General features: G+C 39.7%; 1 protein-coding gene across 1 annotated transcript in view; it reads left to right on the forward strand.

Moving 5' to 3' along the window:
* msh3 (mutS homolog 3 (E. coli)) overlaps positions 1–15,228 on the forward strand; it is a 44,837-nt gene that overhangs the window by 14,385 nt on the left and 15,224 nt on the right. The window contains exons 14-20 of the mRNA XM_074671339.1: positions 2,283–2,470; positions 2,869–3,037; positions 3,404–3,468; positions 5,953–6,069; positions 6,276–6,383; positions 7,337–7,451; positions 7,849–8,006. Coding sequence (XP_074527440.1) covers positions 2,283–2,470; positions 2,869–3,037; positions 3,404–3,468; positions 5,953–6,069; positions 6,276–6,383; positions 7,337–7,451; positions 7,849–8,006 — 920 coding nt within the window. The remainder of the gene's footprint in view (positions 1–2,282; positions 2,471–2,868; positions 3,038–3,403; positions 3,469–5,952; positions 6,070–6,275; positions 6,384–7,336; positions 7,452–7,848; positions 8,007–15,228) is intronic.

The raw sequence follows: 15,228 nt of genomic DNA on the forward strand, positions 1-15,228 counted from the left end.
TGTTTCATGTTTAACTTCCTCACTCCTTCATACACTGTCAAAGAGAAATAATCAAATGTCAGTGAACACTCACACTCACACACACAGGGAGCATAATTGTCATTTGACTCCACAGCAGATAAATGAGCCCGTGTGTAATGGCCTGTGTCTCTATGGCTCCATTGACATAATGAGAGGGAGGACATGCTTATGGTCTGCAGTCTGTTTGGGTTCATAAAGGAGCATCGCTGAGGCTGCTGACATGAGGGACTATTAAAGTGCAGCGTGTGATTGATGCAATAAACTATTGTCAGTGTGACTCTCATTAACCTTTAACGACCTACTACTTTCTGTGACATCACTGATGGCAATATGAAGCCAATATAACATAAAGAATCACCTTCCTGTAGAGTTTTTTTATGTGAAATGATTGATTTATCTGATTTTCTGTGGGTGGATTGATTGTTTTGAACATAAAAAGTAGAGTGTGTGATCAATGGACAGCTATGGGTGCTTTTTTTGGTCAGGAATTCAAGAAAATATTGAATTAAAAGCTACACAAAACAGATGAATGGAAGCGAGATTTGATTATAAAGTGGTGACTGTTTAAAAATAATGACAACAAATTTGTTTTGATGGTGTACAGCACAGGTTTCCAAACTTTTCAGCCAATGACCCCAAGGACAGTAGTACTGATGACTGCAGTAGGAACACACAAACAGGCCAATCCAAAAACAGACAAAAGCAAAACCGAATAATGTCTGCGATAGTTAATTGAGCTAATTGGTTGGAAATTAGACCACCTACTTGCACAAACTGCTGAGATTCCGAAATAAGTCTGCTACCACTCATACCATCACTATCCTGGATGAGTAACCTCAGGGGTCCTCGACAAAGAAATGTGAAAAACAGATAAAATATTTTCTGTTTGAACTGTTTTGTATAAGTTTTAACCCCTACTTTTACATCTGCCAAGGAGGTTAGGTTTTTAGGAGAGTTTGTCTATTTGCTTTTCTGAGAAAAACATAACTCAAAAAGTAACTAACAGATCATGATAAAATTTTCGGGTAATGTTCAAAATGGGATAAGGAAGAAGTGATTAAATTTTCTGACCGATGTAAAAGAACGTTCCAGATCATGAAAAATTCTGGATACTAAGATCCAGAATATGAAATATGGATTGTGTCATCATAATTTTCAACACTGTCAGGTAACAAATTATCATACAAACCTGCAACTAGCACCAAATTGCAGTAGACAGTCTGTGTATATATATATATATATATATATATATATATATATATATATATATATATATATATATATATATATATATATATATATATATATATATATATATATATATATATATATATATATATATATATATATATATATATATATATATATATATATATATATATATATATATATATATATATATATATATATAAATATATATATTTATATTTATATATATATGTGTGTGTGTGTGTGTGTGTGCATGTAGTTTTAGTGCAGTTTTAATGCAGGACTGCTACTAACAGTCATTTTCAGAACCTCTAAATCTGCAGATGTTTCACCTGGTTCTGGCTCATCATTCATATAAAATTTGAAGTGACTTTAAAAATGTTGGTAAGAATTTCATAGAGCTCAAAGTGAAGTCTGGAATTTGTCTGAACTAAAGTCCCTTAACCCTCAGACTTTTATTTCCCATCATAAATTCTGAAAAGCAGAAAAACTTAAAGTGTAAAAAGCCTGGAATCAGCAGATGTTTGACATCTCAGCCCAAAATCTGACAGAAAGGTTGAAAGACTTAGTCATTTTTTAAAAGTTGCCAGTGGTTTTGATTTGATTAGCCAACTGTTTGTTGCAGCCTGTGCTGCTGTTAATGACTGATGTGTCTCAGAGCTCAGCCTGTAATAGTGCATCTATCTTTGAGCTTGGCTGTTGTAACCAGCACGGATGAGATTTAAGGATCTAATCCTGCCTGCCTACAGCATCCCCAGAAACAAAACACCACACACACACACACACACACACACACACACACACACAAACACACACACACACACACACACACACACACAAACACACACACGCACGTGCACACACACACACACACACACACACACACACACACACACACACACACACACACACACAGGAATACAGGAATACAGAGATTATGATTTCATTTTGTTATAGAATCAGAAAAACACATATTTATCATTTCTGGTTCATACATAAACATGACATTCTAATAAAACTCTATTCTGCATGTGTTCGTACGTGTGTTTCAGTCCTCCACACAGGAGTTTTACCTCATTAGTAGCAGTCTGTCTCGCCTGGGGCTGGAACTGCAGGCTCTGCTCCCAGCCATCCAGTCAGAGATCAGCTCAGGGCTGCTCCGTGGTCTTCTGATGGACACTCCTGACCTGCTGGCTCCGTCACACAGCTTCCTCAAAGTCCTCAATGAAAAAGCAGCGAAGTGAGTATAAAGCACTGAAAAAGAAGAGAGGGAGTATTTTGCATGAGCTGCAAATCAAGGGTCAGAATGTCTCTGCACTGCGGTAGGACACAAAATTGGACTGCTGTGAAAAAAGAAATTCTCCAGCAGAAACAAAACTTAGAGCCATTTGATGAACAGTTTCTATCAAATTTAAGGAACACAGCTTAAACGAGTTGTCAGCATTAACTTGACATTACAGATTTTGTATATGTCGGTAGTCTAGGGGTTATAAAATACACGGCTGCAACTCAGCGTTACTTTCATTGACTCATGATGCTTCAGATTGCAGTGACACAAGCTGATTTCTTCCTTGTAACCCCTTAACAGGTTTCTGAATTCTAACTGCTGTCAAATTTGCACCGTGTGTTTTTATTCAGGTCAGGGAACAAGACAGAGCTCTTTTCAGATCTGTCTGGATTCCCGGTGCTTCTGGAAAGAAGAGAGCAGATCCAAACTGTCATCCATGAGATCCAAAACCACCGCAAAGAAGTCCGTCTGACACTGAAAGCCCCGGCACTGGATTACACCACCGTCTCTGGACAGGAAGTAACTACGGCTTGTGTGTGTGTGTGTGTGTGTGTGTGTGTGTGTGTGTGTGTGTGTGTGTGTGTGTGTGTGTGTGTGTGTGTGTGTGTGTGTGTGTGTGTGTGTGTGTGCGCGTGTGTGTGTGTGTGTGTGTGTGTGTGTGTGTGTGTGTGTGTGTGTGTGTGCAGTAGTGTGTGTGTGGCACAGAGTGACAGACGTGTGGGAGGAGATTGATGGTCTGCTCTTTGGGTGTGATGAATTTGATCTGTTGTCTCTGTGTCTAAGTGTGTGTGCAGTAGTGTGTGTGTGTTAGCTTTAATCAAGAGTTTCTTTGCTCTTTTGTCCCCTCTCTGATTTGTTAAAGCCTTTCTTCTTTTCCCTCCTCAGTTTCTGATTGAGGTGAAAAACTCACTGTCGTCCACTGTCCCTCGTGACTGGGTCAAAATCAGCAGGTAAGCCCCCCCCATCATAGTCTGGGCTAAGATTGGGTTTCATAACTCTTTTGAAGGTTGTTTCCAGACAACAATGGTCACGGGAATCATTAAAATGTGTTTCTAAAACCTTTCAGAAAGAGAAACACCATATAAAGTCTGTTTATGAACTGCAGAGCTGAGTATGTGGACCCATAACAAAAACTTGCCAACTCTTATCTGCTAATGTCAAACACCTTATTCTCCACTGACACGTCCCTCCATGTGTTCAGATTCCAGTACATGTTTCTGACATCACTCAGGCACCTGATGGTCAGCACCTGGGGGCACCAGAAGCTCAAAACGAGAGTCAACAGCAGAATAAGCTGTTTAGCAATGGCAGAGAAGATTCGGCAAATTTGTCATGGGCACAGTATATGATATGCAAATCAAGCCCTTCTAGCCCTTTCCCACAAACCCTCCATGCCAAAAGAGTGACAGAAAGTTGAAACTGAGAAAAGACAGTGGGTAAAAAAGATAATCAAAAAAGAAAAACATCATCGGAGTTATAAAATGTCACTGATAAAAATGTGACATCAAATAAATATAATGTGGTTTGAGTTCAAAATCATTAAAACACAAACATTTTTAAAAAAGAAATAATAAAAAACATTTCATGTCTGTGTTTTTAGCTGAGGCAAAATGTTATCAATGCCACTACCTGTTCTGATGCCATCATAATTTTTTTTTATAATATGTGTTTTTCAATGCCAATGTTTCTTTTTTCAGTTTCAGGATATGTTTTCTAATGCCAAATATTATTTCTAATACCAAACATTAAAGATATAATTTGTAGTTTGATTTAGATACTCAAAGAAAAGATACAAAAAGAAGAGAAAGACGGAGACTTTCTTTTCTTTTTCTCTTCCTCTGCCTCTAACTACTGTCCCTCTCGCTCGACCTCAAGCCTGTCCCCTCTGACCCGATGAGGTGCTTCTCTCTGAGCTGTAGTTCGGATCAGAGTCTAATAAACTCTCACCACAGGGGCTCTGACAAGCAAAAAAATATTGTGATATTTAGTAAGTCCTAGAGAAAATGTACATGTACTATTTGTATTATAGCTTTACTCCTAATATCAGGTCACAGGTAAAAGTCGACGAGTCTAGCATGACTGTCGCGAGTACTGACAAAAGCCACGTTTGTTTATTTGTTTTTTAGCTTTACGTTTTGATGTTTTGGTGTTCCCTTACCTCTAAATGTGACATGACTCAACGTAGTGCAAAACATAAAATGATGTGCTGAGTCTGTCTTTCAATCATTTACAATCATAGGTGGGAATCAGCTACGCTTGTGCATGTGAGGGTGTTTCTTTGGAGGAGCTCCAAGAGGAGGAGGAGGAGGGGCTAGGCGGAGTCCTGACGAGATGCTATGTTCAAATTCATGCTAGTTTTTCAGGACTGCCAACCCTGCCTTGAAGGCCATTGTTTTGATGACATATGGCTACTTTTAAAAGTGAAAAAACAACAACAACTTTGCAATAGTATTAGAATGATTACCAGGAAGCATTGTCAAGACGACAAATTCCTTATTTTCCTTTCCTAAAACAGCATATATGACAGAAGAATGTTCAACTATGAACAGTATGACCTCTCAAAGCAACATCATGAAACTTTTTCACCTTAAAACACAAAAACAGCTTCCAAATCAGAGTAGGTAACTCTGTGGGGCATGGCTCTCCGACAGAAAGCCCTGACATTTCTGAATACTGTTAGTGCTGTATTCTTAGCACAGACATCAGGACAGAGGAAAGGCAGGAGGGGAAAAATTGAGACCAGGCTAGTCTTGGTTTATTTCTGAGATAATCAGTCTCTGAATATGTACAGCAGTATTCCTCTCCCCTTGCCCCACCCGGAAGTTCTCACCCTGACTTTGCTGTTGCTGACTTATAAATCAGATCTGCAGCTTAAAGTTTAAAACAAGTATCACTGAACTTGTTTGAAGTTTGATGATTCCTCTTTTTAACAGTGATGTCTGAGGACTATGACAATGTTTCAAACTAATACTGTAAACAGCCTTTTGACAAATGTTTGTGCTGTACTTATGTCTTTGTTACATGTCAGTAAGCCATACCAAGTCAGCGTTTTCTTGTTGTGCATATGGTAGCAACAAGCTGATGAGCACAGCATGATGATAAGCTGCCAACGAGCCAATATTTCCCCTGTGTGTTAATGATGAGCAGAACAGCACTTAAGGGAGAGTGACTATTGGACTTAGATTTGTCAAGTGGTTAAAAAAAAAGGACGTCTTACAGTGACGACTGATGAAGTTCTCTTAACCAGCTGACAAAATCTTAATCAGCTCAGTTGGTGTGTGGCTGTCATCGCACCTGTTGATGCTTTGTATGATTGAGCCTCCAATTTCAACAATAACTGCCATGCCACTCCAGCAGTATTCACCAGATACACAAAGGTTTATTCCCATCTTTAAATCATCTCCCTGTCTGCCTCCTCCATCTCCTCTCTGCAGCACCAAAGCTGTCAGCAGGTATCACTCTCCTTTCCTGGTGGAGCGCTACAAGAAGCTGCTGCAGCTCAGAGAGCAGCTGCTGCTCGACTGCCAGAGAGAGTGGACCAATTTCCTGGAGTATGACACACACACTCACACACACACATAGATAATAGGGAACTCAAATGAAAGTACTGCTAAAAACTTGTCAGTCTCTTCCTAACATAATTAGCCTGTTTCAGACGAGTACAACTTCAGTGCCGTCTGCTTTCAACACAGGATGCCCTTACTATAATTTACACTTTAAAATGCTTCCCTCTCTTGCTCTGTGTCTCTCTTTGTAGTCAGTTTGGGGAGCACTATCACACCATGAAAAAGGCCATTAGTCACCTAGCAACCGTGGACTGTCTCTTTTCATTGGCTGAGGTGGCCAAACAGGGAGACTACTGCAGGTGATGTCCTCTCATGCCCTAAATTTCACTGTGTATGTGTGTGGATGAAGACTTGTGTTTTTGTGTGTGTGTGTGTGTGTGTGTGTGTGTGTGTGTGTGTGTGTGTGTGTGTGTGTGTGTGTGTGTGTGTGTGTGTGTGTGTGTGTGTGTGTGTGTGTGTGTGTGTGTGTGTGTGTGTGTGTGTGTGTGTGTCTTTGTGTGGGTGTCCTGTGTCGTGTCCTATAGTCTCAGACAGGCTGTGTGTAGGCGTGTGCACCAGGCTCCTCAGCGTGCTCAGCCAGAACACCAACATATCTCCCACACACACACTCACACACGTAGTTTAAAGTCACACACACCTTTGCATCCCTCCTTATTATTTTTATATTTTTGCATTTTTCTTTTACTTTCTGTATTTAGAAGTTACATTTATTCATCCCTGCTGTTTGTCTGGGAGCACTCTTCCCTTTCATTTACTCACTTTTTGACTTTTGAATTAAATGAATGGTTTGGGAAATGGACTTATTTACATTTCACTCACAGCTAAAAGGAGGGGTTTTAGTACTCACCTGTGCACACTTATGATAGAGCTATAGTCAGCAGCTAAGTGTAGTTTGTGCTGGGCTTATTTTTAATTTTGATTTTTAATCAAATTGTAAACATTACAAGGGGTTTTACAATAGTTGTAATTGAAAAGAGTGTAGAAGACTCTTACTGTTGTGTTTTTTTTAATTCTTAATTTATTTGTGGTTTAGTTTGTTTAAAATGTAATTAACCTCATAAATGCAAATCAAGCAAATTGTTATGAGAAAAGAAATAAAGGAATGAAAAAAATGAAAAAAGTTAAATGAGAGATTAGTTGTCTGCTACATGATGTTTTAAATGAAAACATAATCTCTTTGCTTCTTAGTGTTTATAAAGGTGTTTCTGTTTGGTTTGTTGTGTGTTGACTTCATTATGTTTTCTGTGTTCAGGCCAGAAGTGTGTGAGAGTAAGCGCCAGATTCTGATTAAGGATGGCAGACATCCTGCCATCGACTTACTGATGGGAGAGCAGAGCCAATACGTGCCCAACCTCACTGAACTTCAGGTATACACACACACACACACACACACACACACTCTCATTCACAAGGCTGCTCCCAAAGCTGTGAAAAACAAACAAACTAATGTGAACTTGCTTAATAACTCACTGTGACAGTTTTGAAACAAATTAGCATCATGACACATGCAGACGTAAATACATACACACATGACACAGAGAGACCTGCATGGCACCACACACAGAGTGGGAGCAGCTGGAGTGGGTGTGGGTTAATCTTGCAACAGAAGCAAAAGCCAGGGGGAAGAGAAGCCAAGCCTTCAATCCACCCACCACCTCAGCTGTGCAGGACAGCATGAAAATATCTTATTCCGAGCCTCTCCTCGGCCGCCCTCTATCTGTGTCACTGATCCTCTCCCCCTCTCCTTCCCTCCTCCTGCTACAGGGTGATGGCAGGAGAACCATGATAATCACTGGCCCTAATATGGGGGGTAAAAGCTCCTACATCCGCCAGGTGGCGCTGATCTGTGTCATGGCTCAGATGGGCTCATATGTCCCGGCTTCAGAGGCCTGTCTGGGTGTGCTGGATGGCATTTACACCAGGTATGTACAAAATGAACACATTAGATCCACGTGTAATATCTTCATGTACTTCAAGATGTAATTAAACACAGCTCAGTAAACAGGAGAATAGAGATCCCACCCTGACATCAGTGACTGAGGAGAGAAAGATTAGTTTTTTTCAGATGAGGACAAAGTAATAACACTGCCAGATAGACACTTGCTGAGAAGCACTGGTGCACCACTGTCAGGAAAGATAACCCTAGATAGAAAATTGGAGCAAAAAACCAAACTGCCACTGAGGTTCAGAAAAAACTATACTTAAAAAAAGTTTTTTGTATCCCTCCTGGTACAGAAAAGTCTCATTTCTGCCTCTTGCGTGTAGTCCAGTCTTTCTTCCCTCATTCTTATTTTCATGTATTTCTTGACACTTCAATAACAACAGACTCAAAAAATCTGCACTGTTCCTTTTTTTTAAGATGAGACTTACACAGCACACATCCCAAAGTTTGCGTATACCTGCTTCATTATCCAACAGAAGCCTGAAATGCCAGGCAAGTTGTAGTTATATCTGAGTGACATTTTCTAAATTATGCTTCATGACCATGACAACAGCTGACGACGTACGACACTCACACCTCTTCAGATCCTTTGCTAATAAAGTAGTCGAGTAAAAGGTTGCTGTTAAAATGGAGGTGACCCAGGGACAGGAGAATGAAACCCCTTTCCTAAAATCACCCATTTCACCTTGTATTACCTTCTTATTCTGTGACATGACAGAGATTATTTCTAGGACTGACACTGAGCATAATCCATTCTAATCCCATTGTGTCCCTCACCACGCAGGAGAAGGTGTGTGTAGAAATAAGCGCGGCTGTATTGTTCTGTCTAAATGTGGTATGATGCAGCTCTTTGTAGGGTAGAAACCTCATGACAAAAGGAGCTGATTTAAAAAAAGATTTTTAATTAATCTTGTTTTAGTGAGCGAAGCAGAGAGTTTCAGTGTAATTTCCAGTCCTGGCTGCATACAGTATAAAGAATGAAACACAAGCTAGTACATGGTCTTTTTTTTTTGCCTGTGCTGCAGTATGTGATTAGACCTAATGGCTTGCAGATGCATGTAATTGTCTTTTTGTGTGTTTAAGCATGTTCTTATGTGTTAACCCAGTAGGAGCCAGAGACCTGTCAGCACACCACGGGTGTGCGTCCATGCCTGTGTGTTCTTTCCTCCCCCCTGAGACAAATAGTTGGCAGTTTTTGCCTCTATAAGAGAGTAATGATGTAATTTTTAGCCCACTTTAGGGATCAAGAGTGATAAATTTGATTGTGTGGTCACCAGATGTATAGACAAAAATGTACTACTTTATCAGTTGTAAAGGAAAAAAAAACATCTGTGGCTAGATGAGATGACAAAGATATATATGCTACAGCAAAGGTTAAGGAGAAATCAAAGCAATGTCAGTTTTCAAAGGTTGTTGAATGTATTTGGCAAAAAAGCGCTGATCTGCTGTTAAGTAAGTTTGTGGAAGCATCAAAATCTTTTTAGCTCAAAGTATTGTGTAATATTGTGTATCATATCAACAGTATCACAGAATGTTGTGCAGTATGGTGACGTTTCATATCTATTGTATTTTATAGATTGTACAGAATCATATTGTACCTTACCAAGTCCTATCGTATGGAACAGTGTTCTGTCCTGTTCTCTCTTCCTTCCTTTTTTATCGTGTGCCATCATATTTTAGTGCATGGAACTGTATCCAATCACATTGAACTATACCTTACCATTCCGTACTTTATCGTATTTTATGGTGTCGTTTTGTTTCCTGTACAGACATACTGTATCATACTGTACTACATGAACCATAGTACCGTACAGTATTGTTTTTTGTCATATCTTACAGTATTGTGTCCTACATGCCACGTCCTTTCCTTACATTCTTTTCTTATCTTATAGAATTGAACTACAATACGTAGCATTGTATTGCATTGTATATTACAGTATTATATCATACTGATCTGTATAATGGATAGACCGATTATCGGCCAGGACGATATTTGGCATTTTGGGGCATAACGGCATCTGCCTTTTTTTTAATGCGATGGCCAATATGAAACCCACTTAAAACGGTTATGTTTTGGCTCTGATGCTTTTCTGCACAGATCTCCCTGTCTACACTATGGCAGCCCTAGACTGTCATTTAAACTCAGTCATGTAAAACCAAACAGAAAATTCAACTACATTACATGCCTGTAAAAGGCAGCACAAACTTATTTCTTCCAGTTTTATTGCAGTTACATAGAAATTTTGGAAAACTTTTTTTTTGAACTGTTGAAAACTTAAGCTATTTATTTTTTTATGTTTTCATTTACCTTTATAAAAAAACATGCTGCTAAGCCTGGGAGCTGTGTAATGAACATATGCTTGAAGGCATTTGATTTTAGTTAAGTGTTGGAGTTTGTAGTGTTCAAATTTTTTAACGCAAATATTTTCACTTTGATTATAAATGAATATCGGCTTCAAATATCGGTTATCAGCCTCCTTGCCTACTAATAATCAGAATTGGTATCGGCCCCAAAAAGTCCATATCAGTCTATCTCTAATCTGTATCAAATCATATATTTTTAAATGTTGTAACTTACCATTGTTAAACCTGTATTTCAACCAAAACAACAGAAAAAGGACAAAAATCTATCTGGTAGAAGACTTTTTGCAGAGCCTTTCTCTCAGTCGTTCCTGGTCGATAGTCATGGTAATGATCAGAAAGCCATTTATCCACAACTTTATATTTTCACTTCTGTTGTCTCAGAATTATTCTGAATCATAATAATAGCAAGAAAAAAAAGACAAGTTTTCATTTTAAATGCAAGATAATGAGTGTTTTCTTCGACTTCTTTAACTACCAGGCTAAAAAATCAGTATAATATGATGTGTAGGATCAGCCTTTTCTATGTGTTTTTCTTGTCCCGTGCCCTAACGGTCCCAGGGGGCTGAGAGGAAGAACCACTTAAGAATGTTGGCTGTTCATTAGAAAACTTCATTACTCATCGTACCAAGTGGTAACAAGCTTTCATTAAAAGAAAAAGAACAAGTAAGGTCGCTTTACTTTTAGTGATACTGTACAGGTCACCGTTATCATAAATGAGGACAGAGGGAAAGCTGTTTGAGATGGTTGCAGTGCCGTTCTGGTTCTATGAGAATGTTGATATTTATTAAAATATGAAAAAAACAAAACAGGTTAAAGTGTGTCACAGTTTGTTTGGATAAAGACCCTGAATGAGGGAGTTATTAGTGTCAGCTATGGATCAGGGTGTTAGTAAGAGCTCTGATTATAGAATTACTGTATGTAAGTCCCTGAAGGTACATACTGTAAGTACAGTGGCACAAAAGCACTCGTGTCTGCTTATGTGTCCCTGTGTTCTAAAGTGGGGTCTCTGATTTGGGTCAGAGATTTTCTCCCTGAAAAAAAGACATCCTAGAGATAATTAATGTCCACAGGGGACACACACACACACACACATGCACACACATACTGTCCTCTCCTCACCTTCTCTGTTACCTTTGCCGTTCTCTCTGATTCTAATTGGACCGCTCTGCCTCTTTCTTCCACTGAGTGTTTGATCCTGAGGGGAATCTGTTTTGGTAATAAACGCCCAATCAATTCCCACTGCTGTGCAGAAACAGCGGTGGAGATGCTTCATCTTGTGTGTGTGTGAGAAAGATGTGGTGTGTTTACGAGGAAGAAGGAGTAAAGCTTTACTAGAAAGCGGTGAGCAGACTTTGTGGGTCGGGGTAATGAGTTGGTGCGTGGGTGTCTAATGGGATATCCTGTCTGAAAGGATTCAGATGATTGATTATCAACGAGGATAAAATGAATGATATGGAGACTCCTTTAAAGCTGCATGCCGCCTCTCCAAGTTTTGGTTTGATTTCATGCTGCAACTCTTTTACAAATATGCCTTACACATAGATTGAGTGTGATTCTGTGTGATTCTGTGTGTATGCAGCTGCTGCGTGGATTTTCTTGTCTGTATTGAGTCCTGAAGGTTATAGAGCACATTCGTTCATCCCTTCATGGTTGTTATGGAAACAGCAAAAGGAAGCAGAATGTAAAACTGTTTTGAAAGGGACCTTTAATTGACCATGGACTCTTAGCAGTGATTCTAAAGTGTTTTACTAATGTCCTTTACAAGCTCCACTCTCACATGAAAATGCAGCCGATTTTTCTTTGTGTGTGTGCATGTGTGTGTGGTGTGTGTGTGGTGTGTGTGTGGTGTGTGTGTGGTGTGTGTGTGTGTGTTAGGACTTAGGAATGCATCTGATTTCCAAAGAAAAAAAAATCCACACAAACAGCGGTGAGTGTTTTGGTGCCAGCCGGTCTCTGTGTAACATCCTCCCCCATGTGGGTGTTGTATACCGATTTGAAACATGTTGAGTATGTGGGAAAGTGTTGCATCCTAAAACGACTCATTGGTTCCTCGCAGTTTTTATAGTAAGTTGAACTCTCCGAGTGCCTGTGCCAGCTTGTAGGCAGCATTCAAAGCAGGTTGGGCCTTAAGTTTTCTATAGTATTTGGAGGTTTGGAACAGGCAGAGGAGGAAAGTTAGCCAAATGTTGGAGAAAATTCAAGAAAAAAGTTGAAATAATGAACAAATTGATTTCCTAAACTCTTGGGTTGGCTGTCTTTGATCTCCTTACTGTACGTATGTAGATAAAAATATGGATTATTGTGGAGTCAGACAGTAAAAATTACACTGCATCATGATGGAGTAACAGTGAGAAAAACCAACAAACTATGTCAAAAAATTTCAAGTTTAAGGCTCCACACATGTATGAATATTCTAAAAGTAGAATCTCTGATCTGGAAAAAATCCTGGTTTTAGTCTGTCTCATCAACACCATAGAATAACATAGTGTACCTGTGTGTTGAGCGTCTTCTGGGTGAGCTGAAGTAATAAACATATAAGCACAAAGTGTTATGTAAAGTATTCAGCTACACACCACGTTGGAATGACAAAGAGCTGCAGCTGGTGTGAGCTGACAGATGTGAGAGCACACAGTTAGAATGCAACAGAGAGGAGATGTAACTGACGCAGATCTGGTGTATTCTTGAAACTGTAGCTTAACGTACCGAGCAGATGTAAACAAACTGATTAGAGTCCCAAATTTATGGGTTTTTTTTTAGGGTTATTCAATACCACTTTTTTTAGACTGATACCAGTACGAGTACTGCCTCGAGTACTCACCATTACCGAGTACTGATACAGATATGACATAAATAACAATGTCAGACCATTTGTACAAAGCACAGTCACTCTTCCATTAAGTACAAAATAAAACATAAACTACTGTCGCTGAGTTTAAAATTTGTTTTGATGAATTAAAAAGTGCAAAATAAAACTGTTCAAACTGTTATGCTTTCTGAACCGGACCTGATGCACATTTCCCATGGTGTCAAACCACAGAAATGTAGCGCCAACTACTGGTGAGGATGACTTACTCCATGTAAGATTTTTTTTGCCTTAAGTATCTGCTGCTGGTGTCGGCAGCCTTCATGAGTACTGACACCTTGAAATAAGGCTGGTATTGGCCCTATACCAGATACCAATACCAGTACTCGCCCATCCCTTTTTTTTATTTTTTGACATTAAAAGTAAGAACTTTGTTGCAAGAGCTGACATTTTTCGGCTTATGTTACTTTCTTGGGGTCAGCTCTGACAGATTTTGAGTGTTTTTGAGCATGCCCACGCTTTTTCTTTGGATATGAGAGATAACAGTTGTAATCATACAAGCTTAATGTGTCTTTATTGGAGTTGCTTGCTTTCAAAATCTCTAACTGTTCCCTTTGAGGTGTAGTAAAACTTTTTGTTTTGGTTACCTGTCACTAAAATGCTTCTACTGATGATAAGCAGAAGCAGCATTGTGATTGGTTAGAATCACTGAGAACTGAAATAGCTGACGGCTTTCAGGGAACCAACAGTCTCAAGAGGAAAAGACTTGAAATGTGTTTGAACGTGTTTCCTGGAGCGATGTGATGTGATGATAAATTGACTCTATATTCAGAATTGGTTTGTTTGGCGGGAAGAGTGGACTCAATGAGAGCAGCAGGACACCCAGCTGGCACAGTGTTGCAGCTTCAGCTGTACATCTTCTCAGAGGACAGACAGAGTGTGAACAGCCATCCTGCTTCTCATTTGGTTCATTTAAGTCTGTTCTTTCTTCAGTGTAGTATGGATCGGACTGTCATAATTTCCCCAGGGCTCAAGGCATTCATGCACACTTGCTCTATAAATTGACTAATGAAATGCAGGAGCATGTCTGCCACACCTCCATCCCCTACAGCATGTGGTGTAACTATGGTAACTCACGACCTGGAGGCTCATTCATTGATAGTTAGTGTGTAGTATGTCAGTCGGGACAGAAAAAGACAGATTTAGAGGTGAGAAACAGACTGGCAGAGATGTTGCTTGGTGATCCAGCTGGAGTTTTATCCCATGAGTCACTGCTCTGCTCTGCTCCGTCTGACGGCCGTGTTCAAGCGTCAGAGGAGCTCTCCAACAAGCTCCGTGGTTTGTGAAGAAATCAGCATGTTCTCTTGTATTGATACAGTTAAAATCACAAACTAAAAACACAAATTCAGGGACAAACGGCCGATGATATCTTAGCCAGCAGTGGTTGCTATTCTGTGTTGATGCTTGAAGGGTTTTCACTGGACATGGATCATAAAGACCCTGGGGCAGGTGTAGGAACAAGAGAATTTTTCCACACACTGATTTAACAGCCTGCACAGAGTCCTGAACTCAAGCCCTGGATCAAATCACCCAACATCTGTGTCCTCACTCAGTAAAGCTCTTGTGGCTAAAAGTGTGGAGACCCCTCCACAGCTTGACTCTGCCTATCGAGCACAACTTCACTTCATTCTTTTTCTTCTGCCTTGTTTTGAGAAAGACCCCCAGGGTGTTTTAGTTACTCTCTCCCCCTCTGTGTATCTTTCTTTGGACTCCTTCTCTTCCATCACTTGGTCTTCTCTTTGAAAGTTGTTCTACTGGAAGATCAGGAGGAGCAGGTTCACAGATAGAAAAATAGCAGATTCTCAATTTATCTTTTTGTAGGTGGTTGGAGTTGTGGAAGAATCGCAGCAGTTTATGAATTTTCTCAGTGCCCTAAACTTTGGTATAATATTGCAGGAATCCTGGGATCTTAAATCTTTGCACAAAACTCTGCATTAGTTACCTCTGCCAAGGAAATTATGTTTTTGGGAGAGTT

The sequence above is a fragment of the Halichoeres trimaculatus genome, unplaced genomic scaffold, assembly GCF_033239565.1.
Source record: "Halichoeres trimaculatus isolate MK-OKI-2021-1 unplaced genomic scaffold, fHalTri1.1 fHalTri1_scaffold_5, whole genome shotgun sequence".
NCBI classification, from domain to species: domain Eukaryota; kingdom Metazoa; phylum Chordata; class Actinopteri; order Labriformes; family Labridae; genus Halichoeres; species Halichoeres trimaculatus.